Source organism: Anas acuta, chromosome 4 (genome assembly GCF_963932015.1).
Source record: "Anas acuta chromosome 4, bAnaAcu1.1, whole genome shotgun sequence".
Taxonomy (NCBI): Eukaryota; Metazoa; Chordata; class Aves; order Anseriformes; family Anatidae; genus Anas; species Anas acuta.
Window position 1 is genome coordinate 56,660,516 of NC_088982.1, and position 13,714 is coordinate 56,674,229.

The 13,714-nt window shown below is 37.4% G+C and overlaps 1 protein-coding gene across 44 annotated transcripts in view; it reads right to left on the bottom strand.

Annotated features, from left to right (window-relative positions):
- SORBS2 (sorbin and SH3 domain containing 2) overlaps window positions 1-13,714 on the bottom strand; it is a 155,567-nt gene that overhangs the window by 80,271 nt on the left and 61,582 nt on the right. For 37 of the 44 annotated variants that reach the window (XM_068681366.1, XM_068681361.1, XM_068681359.1 and 34 more), the window contains one exon: window positions 675-724. The exons of 5 other annotated variants lie outside the window; for them this stretch is intronic. In XM_068681366.1, coding sequence (XP_068537467.1) covers window positions 675-684 — 10 coding nt within the window. In that variant the 5' untranslated portion in view covers window positions 685-724. Of the gene's footprint in view, window positions 1-674; window positions 725-13,714 lie in introns of those variants that run through there. 2 more of the 44 variants (XM_068681394.1, XM_068681395.1) reach the window with 2 other exon arrangements.

A 13,714-nucleotide genomic window follows, 5' to 3' on the forward strand; every position in this document is an offset into this window, starting at 1 on the left:
AGTCTGCTTTTTAGAGGCCTGTCGCCACTTCCAGATAAAAAAAGCAGTCTTATCTATCGACTTCAATGATTCAGAAACAAAATATTAGTATGTTACAGATCATTAGGATAACCTCCTATGGTGTGGAGTATTTCATTTCGTCAGTATGTATACCAAGGAAACTTGAGAGAAAATACAAATCCCTGTAAGTACAATCCTCCTCTGATTGCACAAATGCAGCTAATAATACAGGATAGTTTTTTATACGCCCTTTGATTTAGTGACAGTAGAGAATGGAAACAAAACATTTTTAAACCATGTGCTGTTAGGAAAATGTGATGTTTTAGCATCACTTTTCCAGAACCGTTATGCCTTGAAACTACTTTTTTTTTTTTTTTTTTGCATAAAACATACACATACAAAACTGAAACACGTAACTTAAGCACAGAAAGCTAAACATGCATGTATATTTTATGTATCCATATATATATCCATACATACAGAAAGATGTATGAAACTTCATATATGGAACAGAAACGCATATAAGCAGACATACTACTAAAATACCTTGTTTAATTTAAATCCAGCACTGATTAAGATATAATTTATTCATCAACATTTAAATAAATCTGGTACCTTGTCTGCTTTCTAAACAACACATAAAAGTAAAGAAAAATCTCACAGAAGCAGCATACCTGTGTTCATTTTGACACTGGCGGATTTGCTATAAAAGTCTTCAGATCTCCTGCAGAAAATAAAATGATCTATTAATTTGCACAAGACAAGAATTTGTGGTACAAAATGGCAGCAGGACTTCTCAGAGGAGTGGAGAATCAGTGTGATACAAACGACAGTCCTATTTTAATGTGGCTTTAATTAAATTGGCACTGCTTGTCCTTCCAAAGTTAAAGATGAGCTGTTGCTTCCATTATAAGCTACTGTATTTCCAAGTGTTTAGTATCTCTCTTGCAAACATTTTCTCTGGGATAAAACAAACAAACAAACAAACAAACAAAAAAAAGTGATTGATTTTTGGTCTTGAAACTTTAAACTAAAAGTGATTCCTGTACATGAATGTGGAAGTGTTTTTAAAGGCTACTTATAAGCCTTATTTGCCTTCTGTGCAAACGCGGATATAAAGCATAAGCGTCGCTGAATATTTTTTAAGCAGCCAAATTTATCAGGTGTTTTCCATAGGTTTCTAAGCATGAGACATGGCTGTTTTCATCTAGTAATTTAACGTGTCTCTATGGACAACACTGATGTTCTTAATGTTGCTCTCTGCATTGCTCTGCACAGAATCAGACAAGTTTTTGCATCCCCAGGAGTCCATTTCAAAAGTCCCAATGGAGCCAACAGACAGGGAATCAAGTCATTATATATTTGGTTTCCAAGCACAACATGCTTTTTAATGGTAGTTACTTGCATCAAAATAATGCGTCCAAAAACTGAATCACTTATTTATGTATCCCAACTCTATGCAGTTCTTACAAACAAACATGAAAACAATGACAAAAACAACTACAACTGTAGAAGAAGCAGGGCATCCTACATTAACAGGCTACTTGGGCCTACTGTTAAAGTTTAGCCACACCATGCAGACTCAAACTTTAAGTCACAGCAGCAACTCAAACAGCATTTCCGTCTACTGCCAGGATATGTTCCTTGGGATCAGGAACTCCTCTGTTCAGCCTCTTTAAGATACTGCAGTAGCATAAAAGGATGAACAATACAGAGGGATGCAGACCGGGTTTCCAAAGAAAGGTAAGACTGACAGTACTCTGTGCACTAGCCAATCCCTGCTGTATGGCACATGCGTGCTGCCCACTCTAATGTATTTGAGTGCGTGGGCAGAAATGTCAAAGGCCAAAAAACTGAGGGCTAAAATAATTGTTCTCTCTAGGTGCTGTTCCCATGTCAGGATAAAGCAAATGAAAAATCATGTATTCTTTTAATTTAATAGAGCTTTACAAAATAAAAATAGTCCAATAGAGCTGGGTACTTTAGAAGTAGGAGGGTATGAATGAGTGACCCTTTTGTAATGGAAATCTCAATATACAAATATTTAATACAAGTAAACACAGAATACCAAAATAGAATTTGAGCTCAGCTCAACAGGTGCCCTGAATTACCTGTACCTCTGAACTGACACATAAATTGCCATATTCTCTTGCATTCATAATAAAGCCAGATTTCCTGCTGCTTGGAAAATTTACTGTTGAGGGATACTTCATCTTACAGTATTTGAAGAAACTACCTGGACTCTGCTGCATTATTCAAGGTCGGTTTTGTGACAAAAAGGACGCACGATGAAAAACTCTACTTAAATGTTATGGAAATAGTTATCTGGCAATAAATAAAGTTTTAATTACATTCTTTTTATGCTGCAGTTATCAGTAAATTACCAGAGAATTTCTAAAAGACCTTTTAGAAATTAAGGCAAATTACCTCTATTTTGCTCTATTTTTTTTTCCCTTTTGATTAATCATATCAGACTGACATTGACTTACATAACAGCTACAGAATTTTCTTAAAGCCTCAAATTCCTACAATGCTTTCAGACTGCTAGAGGAGACACCACTTTCAAGGCTCCTTTATCTTGGAACTTAACTGCTGATGGTACTGCACGCAAGCCATGAAATGCAACATGATATTTATTTTCAGACCCAACAAGTACAGATCTCTTGGAACACGGTGGTGCCAAAACGATTTCTAGCAGGTGGCTTTGATATATTTACATAAAGCGTGCTCAACTCTTACTCAAGTTTTAACACACAACACTCAGTTTTAGCACTATGACTTTGCCCTCCTGGGAGTTCTCCTATCTGAACAGCTTACGCTGCATTGCTGACACTCAGCAAAGGACTGCACACAAATCACTAACATTTCCACATTAATCTCATTTTGCTAAAGAACAAATGAGCCGTGTATACCTGAAATGCATGCATGTACATAAGGCAATAGAAATTTAGCTCATGCAAATGGAGGGCCTTGCATTTTAACTAGCCGCCAGAGCTCACCTAAGGTTACCTGCAATCCTCTGCTGGCAAAGTCCTAAAATAGCATTCAAATACTCGATACTGGCAGTATGATCCAAATGAATGCAATGAACTTAACAGCCGTACCTCTGCAAGCAACATACTTAACATTGTTTCAGACAATTTTTAATTTTTAAGATTCTTACTTCAAGAAATGAGGGGACGGGAACATAGGGCTTTGTTTTGTGCTTCTGCTCCTACGTTTCTTCCTGAAAATTGCTCTGTGTGAATGAGTTTTTAGATAGCTCTAATACGTAGCCCTGAGAGAGGCGAGATAAATATTCCTCTGGAGGTATGAGATACTCTTCACGGCCAAAAGGATGCCTAATGGTCAGCTAAGTTATTCAGATCTTAGCAGCTGTAATGGAAGGAATGCCTATAACTATTGTGCAGACACAAAGTGCTACTGGAATGCATCAATTTGCAAAACCAGAGACTGCTGGTTCAGTCACTTAACTCAGGTAGGTTTTTCCACCAAATTCATAGACTCCTTATTTCTTGATAACACCACAAGGGTTATTTCAGCTCAGCAATATTTTGCACTGTGAGCAGTTACTGAAAACACTTGTGGGAATCTCACTACCACCAGCTCTGCGTTCTCCTAGAGACCTTGCAGCTAGCTGTGATTGCTTCTTCTGTCCCTGGTAAGTTCTGAAGTGTGGGGTACTGCAGGGAGCCGTTCTGTCACCCTTTCTGTTCTACATTTATGTGGAGCTATAAAAAGGGTTAGTGAGAAGTCAAGAAAAGTCTCTCCGCCCTCAGTTTATCCACAGAAGATGCACCTCTTCAGTGCTAGAGGTTTAATTATTGATCAGGTGTTAGAGCGCCTATGGCTGTAAGGCAGGAGCTCGACCATCCAACCAAGCATCAACTAAACAAATGTGAGCACATGCTCTGGGAATGAAAGCTTAAATGAGCAGTAACATGTTATTATCTGCTTGCACCTTACTTTCAGGGTCCTGCTCTGGGCCCAGGAATGTAGACAATTTTGAAATGCCAGGCTTGCTAGCTGTGTAGCTAACCAGTGTGAAAACTCCAGAATGCTGGTTGTCTTCTTTCTTAAATGGTTTTTATAAATCAGTTGAAGAGCAAGGTGGTAATTTACCTTGTTTGGTATGTTTTGAATTGGAGCATTCAGACTATTGCTGTTTCACTTTCAAATAAGCTAGCAGTTTCTGAATGGATTGTGTCTGAAAATATTCTTGACCTATTCTACCTAACATAGTCAGAGCACGAAGGAGGCTCAAACAGAAAACATGTATTATGTGCACAATCCCTCTTTCCCAACAAAAGCAGACCCTGCTGTTACATTACAGTATCCTTGGTGCTGAGTACTATGCTAAATTGTGAGTTTGATTGACTGGAACCAACTAAACATGTTCCCCTATTTATTAAAGGTAACTTTATGAGATGACAGAGACCAACCAGAAAGTGTTAATGGACCAATGACTTTAAACAGGTTTTAAGTTGCCTATTATTTATCCCTTAAGATACTATATAAAGCAGGATTAAAATATGCTCTTCTGATCTGGTATTTATATTCATTTTCAAGCAAATTCCAGTATGCACATTTTACAGTTATCATCCTTTGTAATGAATTTCACCCCAAGGACTTTCAGTGAGAGGAGCAATTGGCATACATTACAGAGTGCAGATGGATCATCAGCAGGATAGATTTGTGTGAGATCTGGCTGGAAAATGATCGATTTTTGTTGTCTTAGGTAGCCAGCAGTGCCCATATATTTGGAGGGGACAGAAGATTTTCAGGCTTGCATGAGGAGGAGTGTCAGATGTGCGTTAATGTTCTTTCACAACTTGAGCTACAGGCAGCAATCTACTTGGAAAAATATGTGCACAAGTAAGGAGCCAAATCAATCAGTGATTTTATTCCAAGGACTGTTTATTCATAGTTTAAACATGGTAGGTCATCTACAAACCTTCCATGCATGTATTTATTACCAAGCAAGATTATATATCCTACCATGCACATGGTTTTAACCCAAATAATCAAGACTGTACAGCATTACTGCTTTTTTCCTTGTAATAGGTCAATGTATTTTATATGCCTATTCATTCACTTAGGCTGAGTCCTAATAAATGTGAGACTGGACAGTGATGTAGAATTTAACCACTGGTAGTGGCACTGAAAGATATAACAGTGCTAAACAATACTTTTCTGACATATGTTTGTATCTAAAACAATCATAACTGTAAGCTCTAGAACATAATGAAACTGATTATATTATTTCTTTCTATTTTAAAATAAATTGTTTCAAACTTTTAGCCATAGTTGGAGAACTACAACAGTAAGTTCCACTGGAATGTGACAGGCAGGTTGCATGGTAGTCAGGAGAAGTCAGTGCAGGATCAGGGAAACCTGTAACCAGAAAAGCTTAGTTTATTTAATCATCTGGGGAGACAAAATACTAGGAGACATGTCTGGGTTGCAAAGATCAATAGCTGGTCTAACTGACTGGAAGAACAAAAGACCTGTGTGGGCACAGATTCTTTCTGAGGTAGGAAAGGGATAGCTAGTTAAAATTTCTCAAGCACTTCAGCAAGGCATGAGTTACATTACAGTTGAAAACTGGTGATTTCTGAGCAGTGTGGAGAGACAGCAGAATGAAAATGGAAGTTGGATTTATGATTTTTTCACAGTTTGCTGGGTTGTAATTGGGGATAAAAACTTGAAGGTATTCCAACTGTCCACAGTATCACTAAAACTGAATTAGGTAGGTATCTAACGTGCAACATAAACCTACTTCTCCTAGCAAATAAAATGCAATCATAATTATTCAAGGCACTGGTGAGATTTCATATTGAAATCCACAAGTGGTTCTAGTTCCCGTGACCAAGAGTTCAAAGAGCAACAGGTACAGGTGAATCTATCACAGGAGCCTATGGCTGATCACACTCTATAAACACATTGAGGGAGTTGACATAACTTGAGGAAGTAGAGGAACAATGTTGGCACAAGAACTGCTATTAACTATTTGTCTTAAACCTAAGTAGGAAATCTGAAGGTAGTTTCTATTCATGGCAGCCATTAAGGTCTGGAGCTTTTATCAGGAGTGCTATGGTTAAAATTAAGAACCTGAATTAGGCAAAAATATGTGAAAAATGTGTCTATCTGATGGAAGGGAAATAAATCTGATGACATTGAACTTCTTTCCAGGCCTTTGACTGTTTTCCTAACAGATTTTTTCTCTGAGAATGCTATAAATGCAAGATGAGGAGAAAATATTATTGTGTTCTTCTTTTCCTCTGATTCTCCATAAAGCAAAGAAAATAAACTAAATACTTGATGGGAGAGGAAAAGCCATGAGAAGATAAAGAAAGATTGCATGTTTTGAAACTGAAGGTTCTTGACAGCAATTTTTGTGGTCATATACAGCATGGGAAGAAAAAATAGCAGTTATATTTAAATTGCCATCAGGTTAAAAGTAATTACAATATAAACTTGGACATCTTCTATTATGTTTCTTGAGCATGTAAGTGAAAAACATCCAACCAATGACATTTTGGTTTCCGCTGAGAGATGCAATAAGCTAAGACAACCCCACATTTTGAATACAAGTGACAAACCTGTGGAAAACACCTTTGACACTGAAGAACCCTTACAAATGCTCCATTATGACAGTGGTTTTGAATTGATCTGAATTTCTACTTTCCCTAGGGTTTTAGTTTGCTCATGGAAGTTACAGGGAGCTGATGTACACAAAATGTTCTTCATGTGTAAAGCAGCAGAGAACAGAAGAACAATCACCTGTATTTTTGTAAGATTGGAATCTGTAGAGAAAGAAGTTGAGACATTTTCTCCTTTTGTAGCATGATTTTTACTAGATGTGTATTTTGACTAGCTGTGTTCTAAAAACAAACTAAAACTTTTGCACTTAGCTCTAAATTGATACTTTCTGTCATCTCAAAGTACATCTCAGGCACTTCAACATCAAAATATTTTTCTAAAATTTAACTGCAAGTATAAGAAATACAACAAGATCTCAAACTGCAACAGGAAGAAGGGTGACAAACTGCTGTTTTTATGTTCTGGATCTGCTTAAAGCTCTGCCATTAGAGAATATTTTATTAGTAATTCCAGTCTTGTGTTTGTGGTGGTGTGATTTTTTCCCATTATTTTCATGGTTTAAATATATAGACAAAAAAGAAAATTCCTTCTACTTACTGACTTCCATTTTTCTTCAGGCACCTACTGCTGTTTTTAAAATTGTGAATTCCTAGCCTTCAATGGTGGTTATTTTCGTTTCCTGCTTTTGGCTACCTCCTTTGCTGTTGTTTTACAGGAACTTGGTGTTTGTTCAAATTAATTCATTCTGTAGGCTGGAAATGATTTAAGATTACCGTAGGATACCATGCCATTGAAGTAGTTGTGCAGCACATCTGCAAGTGAATATTTTGGGAGGGAGGAAGTTGACTCATTGGCTAGAAGAAGTCAGGATTTTTTAGGTGATTACGGAGTACCAAAGATCATTCAAAGGATGCTATTTCTTTATGCATGATTTCATTAAACATATTGTACCTTACCCTACCTGAGGTAAATTTGTGCAGCCCTGTGGAATTCAGTGGAGCTCTGCTAGTCACCTGAATTGTTAATCTAACTGCCAGAATTATTTGATTTTAGTAATACCAAACAGCAGTGATAAATACTACATGTAGAACCAGTATCAAAACAAGACTGCCAGACTACATATTAAAAATGCCAGAACTTTAAATTTCATTAGATTTTATCAGTGCAGATACATCCTCTTAGTGCAGCAAAGTAAATTCCTAATGCTTAGCACACTAATTCAAATTTTTACTTTTTTTTTTTTTGTTATTGTGTAGGAAAGTATTTGAAGGGAGTCACATTTTCCAAGCTGCAAATCTAGCTGATGACTTCCTTTTGAACAACTTTACTTGACGACTATTTGAGTACAGTCAAGTACTTAAGTATGCCTAAGCTGAGGCAAAGTAACTTCAGCATAAGGGTTCACTGACATCATCACAAAACAGACCTTCAGTACAGAGTGCCAGAAACTCAATACCCATCCTCATTTCCTCAGTCCAGCAGTTCCCTTGTGAGGTAAATCTCAATGTCGCAGATGTACAAACAAGCCTGTCAGATGAGCCAGAGCCCATGTAAGAGACGGATTCCTGTTGCAACCTCAAATTTGCATGGTACTTTGAGACTGGTGGTAGAAAGCAGTTCTGTTCACACACAGGTACCCAGAGGAAAGATTTCAACAGCTGGATTACCAGAACATAGTGGAGTTCACTGTGTCCCCTAGCTCAATACCCTGTTATATGCAACCTGCCCAATTTTCTCCCTGGTGGAAGAGGGTACTAGGTAGTGCTAGCAGTACACAAACTTTCTAGATCACACTTTGGAGTGATATGGAAAATACTGATAGGAGAGAGGTCTTGTTAGGACATGCTAATTATTTCACCATGATCAAATACCCTAGTTTTACTAAATACAGTACTTAACATATGTACCCAGAATTCACGTTACTGTCGATCTTTTTAGACATTCTTTAGAATTTCACTTCAATTTTTTTATGTCCCAGAAGATCCAAATAAAACAGGCATTATCCAACAAATTCTCCATCTTTCTCAAAACACACAAATTCCAGATAATATTACAATTATGTTTCTGCTTAAAATATATAATGTGAAGGTTAAATGTGGATTCATTAGCCTTCCATAACTAGCAGACATGTCAAGCATTAGCAAATTTTACTTTCATCGTTCATTTTCTGGACTTTGCTAATTACTGGTCACTTGAATGCTTCAAATATTATTTATTTCTATGTTTATATGGTATGACACACAATGTGTTCCTGGCTCCTTTCTGCTAGATACATAACATGTAAGAATGACTAAACATGCCTAAATCTCCACCTAAGTATAATTCTTTCCAGTATGTATTTTTTCCATGAGTCAACACCACTCCCACTAGAATCAGTGGAAACAGTGTTCATTCATGAAACAAAAATTCTTTCCTGTTTTCTTCCATTGTTTTTGCCTTTTAAAGTTAAAAATATGCTTCTCTGAACTGCTGCAAGGTAATGTTACATCTGTTTAACAGAATTAGACCAATGTGTGGAGTGCTATAAGATTCCATAAGATATTCTTAAGTATGCTAAAGCAACAAGATTTAGTTCTGATCTTTTTGTAACATGCTCATAAAGACAAATATATATATATATATGTGTGTGTGTAATGGGAAAGAATAAGATGATATATCTTAAAAAATAAGCAGGATGAAAATATTCCAGTGAATAAGTTCAATAGATCACACTGCAAAACCAGTACTTCTATTAAGTATTTGAAACTTATGGCCAATTTTGGCAAAGTTTGAGAGAGCCAGAAGTCTCAAACAAATCACAGGCTTACATGTTCTATGAGCAATTCCCATGAAGAATATCAATACTATCAAAGCCAAATGAGTGGTATACCCTAGCATTATTAGATACAAATGAATTATTAGATACAAATGAATCATATTGGAAGGCAGAATTATGAGTTGTGTGTGGATAGTTGCACATACCTTATGACCCCAGACACAAAACATGGGGGAAAAAAAAAAAGACTTGTTAGATATCAGGTAATCTTCAGAAATTACCAAGGAATAGATTTCTGTTGTCTGAAAAGGTGAAGACGTGAACCAAAGACATGAAGACATTCATGTCAATGTCCCACCTGGATTCTCTGATGAGCACAGAGCAGCTTCGGTGTGATTCATTGCCAAAAAGGATGTCTACATTACCAACCAGCTGTCAAGATCTACCGCAAAAAAGCAGGTTAAGTGTTGGAGGGTGACATCCACAAAGGGACTTGACTTCAGATCAGCTATAGTCTGGCCCTGGGGACCGGGTGCCTTTCAGTGCTGGAAGCATGCCAGGCCCTCTCCCTGAGCCCATCTTCCAGTGTAGCTTTGTTGGTGTGCATCCTTGTCTACTTTGTGAACCAAATAGCTGTAAAATGTGAAATGATCACAATGTTTTAGCTTGGGGTGAGGAGCACAGCTGTGAAGCAAAAGGTAGAGTAGATTTATTCACTGTTGATCTGAGAAGACATAAGGTTTCTTAGGTTTTGCTGCTCAAGGAACTAGTCGCATGATAGCCTTTCAATCTGCACAGTGACATCTATCAGACTAATGGCAGAAAGATCAAGTAACAGTTAAGTAGCACTGAGCTTAAAGACAAGACTCATCAAGAGTCACAGCTGGCTTTTGGAACAATGATTTCTTTCAGCTTCTGTTAATGTTCAGACTAAATGACTCAGCATTTAGATGCATCAAAGTACCTCAGAAACTATAAACTTGTATCTTCCCTCCACGCTGTAGCAACTGCCTTATACCCTGCTGTTTGTATCATTAACTCTTACTATGTTTGGCTGCTTCTGAAGAGTCTCAGCTCTCCTTAGCATAACTGTGGTCCCATTAGAGACTTAACTGTTTACACAAAAAAAAAATATTCAACAGCAGCAATACTGTGTGCTCCCAAAACACAGAAAAACTCATGCACAACACATGAAAAACAGATCAGCTTTTCAACCTTCTGTTTGTATGTTTTGCTGATACTAATATTTTCCACTTTCCCAGGGTGCACTATCATCATTTTTCATTTAAAATATTTTTGCCTCCTTTCCCCACAGAATACACACCAAATAACGTACCTTCTACTGTTTATGCACTGCATTGCTAGCTGATCAAGGGAACTGACTGTCCTCTACTCTGCTGGCCTCACCTTGAGTACTGTTTGGTTTTGGGTGCCAAAATATAAGGACATAAAACTGTTAGAGAGCGTCCAAAGGAGGGCTACAAACATGGTGAAGGGTCTAGAGGGCAAGATGTGTGAGGAGCAGCTGAGGTCCCTTGGTTTGTTGAGCCCCGAGCAGAGCAGGCTGAGGGGAGGCCTCATGGCGGCCTGCAGCTCCCTCACGAGGGGAGTGGAGGGGCAGGCGCTGAGCTCTGCTCTCTGGGGACAGTGACAGGACCCGAGGGAACGGCATGGAGCTGGGACAGGGGAGGATCAGGATGGGTGTTAGGGAGAGGTTTTGCAACCAGAGGGTGGTTGGGCACTGGGACAGGCTCCCCAGGGCAGTGGGCAAGGCACTGAGCCTGACGGAGTTCAAGAAGTGTTTGGACAATGCTCTCAGACACAGGGTCTGATTTTTGGGTGGTCCTGTGTGGAGCCAGGAGTTGATGCTCCTCATTGGTCCCTTCCAACTTGGGATATTCTAAGATTTTATTGTTTACAACACTAGTACAGGCACTGTACCACTGACTGCTTTCATACCTAATGAAGTCCAACTTGCCTGGATAAAACAACAACAACAAAAAAACTACAACCCTTCCTAGTATAAATAGACAAAGAAAGAACTACCAACAAGTGCAATTGTAACTATTTAAACTCACATTATTAAGAATTGTTAATACCAATTAACAATTGGTAATTAACCAATTAGCTGCTAACTGAATTTCCAAAGTTCTAGAAGTTTGATTAATTTTTAAAGATTGGATGCTCATCTTTCTCTGTCTCAATTCCTTGTTGCCCACCAGCACACTTAAGATGTCTGCTATTTAACTCATTCTTTACTGATCCAAGAGCAAGTCAGAAAAAGCATAACATTAAAATTCACAGCTCAAACAAAACTATGAGAAAAGGCATACAAAATGCTCAGTCTTCACTAGGAAAGAAAATAGTTTTTGAATTCGGAAAGAAACTACAGTATTTGACAGAAACATCTGGAAAGAGAACAAGCAAGCACAGGAGAAAACTGACTAAGATACTGCCTGGTATCTGAGGGGCTAACAAAAGACTGAAATGCAAATATGAATCTACAAATAACTAGGAATACACTTAAGAATATGGAGGAAAAACATAATATTTATTCTCACATGCCTTTCATGTAATTGCACCATGAAATTATACTAAGTTGTCAATGCATTTTATTAGGAGACATTCCCACTACTGGCAATTTTAATTCCAAAGGTAGACTGCTCTGTCATTCTAGAGAAATTCAGGGATCACAGCAGGTTCTTATCATGAAGCAGGAGTTACTGAGGTGTCCTGGAAAACCTGAGCACCTTGGGAAAAAAAAAGGTTTTGAAAGGGAAATGGAATCTATCTATAGAGCAACAGAGAGACTGGCAGTCCCATGACTGATAGTTAACAAAACCTGTTGCTGAAAACAACTCATGGGAAAAGGTCTTGTCTTCTCAGAACTGTCCAGTGACCCACTAAGCAAAAGACCAAGAAAACAAAGGATGTTTATGTTCCCATTTGATGTAAGTTGAGATCTGTTTATGGAGGAGGTTTCATGAAATGGTTGCGCTATTAAACTTACAGCCACTCTAAAGCAGATATGATTTCACATGCCAATGAAATCTACTTGTATACATAAAAAATAAAAATAAAATAAAAAATCAATACTGGACCAGTTTATTTTTATGAATTCCAGTCATTCTTCTGTCATTTTAACTTTTTAGGGACATTTCAAGGACAGAACTGGGATATTTTGTCAAGCAGTCTTACATGGTCCAAGGCTCCTTTTGGCCAGGTACCATATGGTATAGCAGATTATCCCCTATAGGAAGGCAGTATCATGCATTTCACATTTGTGAGCTTCGCTTGCTCTTGCCCCTGTGTTTGCCACTTTAGGAGAGGGACTGTCTCCACTCGTCTGTTTCCACAGACATACTAAGATGGGATCCCAGTCTCTGCTAAGATGCAGCCGTTCCCAAGTGGGTAGAGGCTGCCTTCCACTAACGAATCACCATTGATTCCCTCCATTTTTGTTTTTACCTTCATCTATTTCTTTTTCATTTTGGAGTATAAATTCTTGGGAAAGGATGCTAATTTATATTTGTCTCTACATCTTATAGACAATGGGGTTTCCGATAGGAAACAACATTGTTACGAGATTTCAAAAGATCAGCTAAAGAGATTACTTAGCCAGAAAACACGAATTCCAGATAGTTGCAGTGATGGTCAATAAAATAATAAAGAAAAAAAACAGCAAAATACAGACTCCCCCCCCCCCCCCCCAAATGTTCATCAAATACAAAGGAAATATCTGAAGTTTCATTACACATACCTACCCATTGCTTTGATCACTGGACAAATAGTAGCTGCTAAAACCAATCAGCTGCTAAGAGAAGGCATTAAATAATTGATAATAAACTCACTGCAAAATTCTACAACCACAAAACTCTACCTACACTGTTGAAATAAAAATTAATTATAAACAAAATTTTGAAACTAGTATTTCCCAAGATTATTACTATTACAATTCCAAGTAATAGCTATACAATATAAGGTTTCTATCATAGAAATGGTTATCCACAAAACCAAATATTTGTTATCTATTATACTTTATGAAGTTCATATTTTCTGCCTGCAAGTAACATTCATTTCTGTAAGTGCCAAATTTATATTTATCAAATTTGGCTTCGTTAATCAAATGATTCATTTTTCCCCTCTCAGTTCTCTGAATAACAGGACTATATATATATATATATATATATATATATATATATATATATAAATATATACACACACACTAACGGGTTAAATACTAAATTATTTAGTTAAATATTTTATCATTAATAATGCTACTTTATTATGCCTTGCCCAGTTCATGCTTTTATATGCAACTTATCTGAATGTATTACTCTAGTATCTGATTTTCCA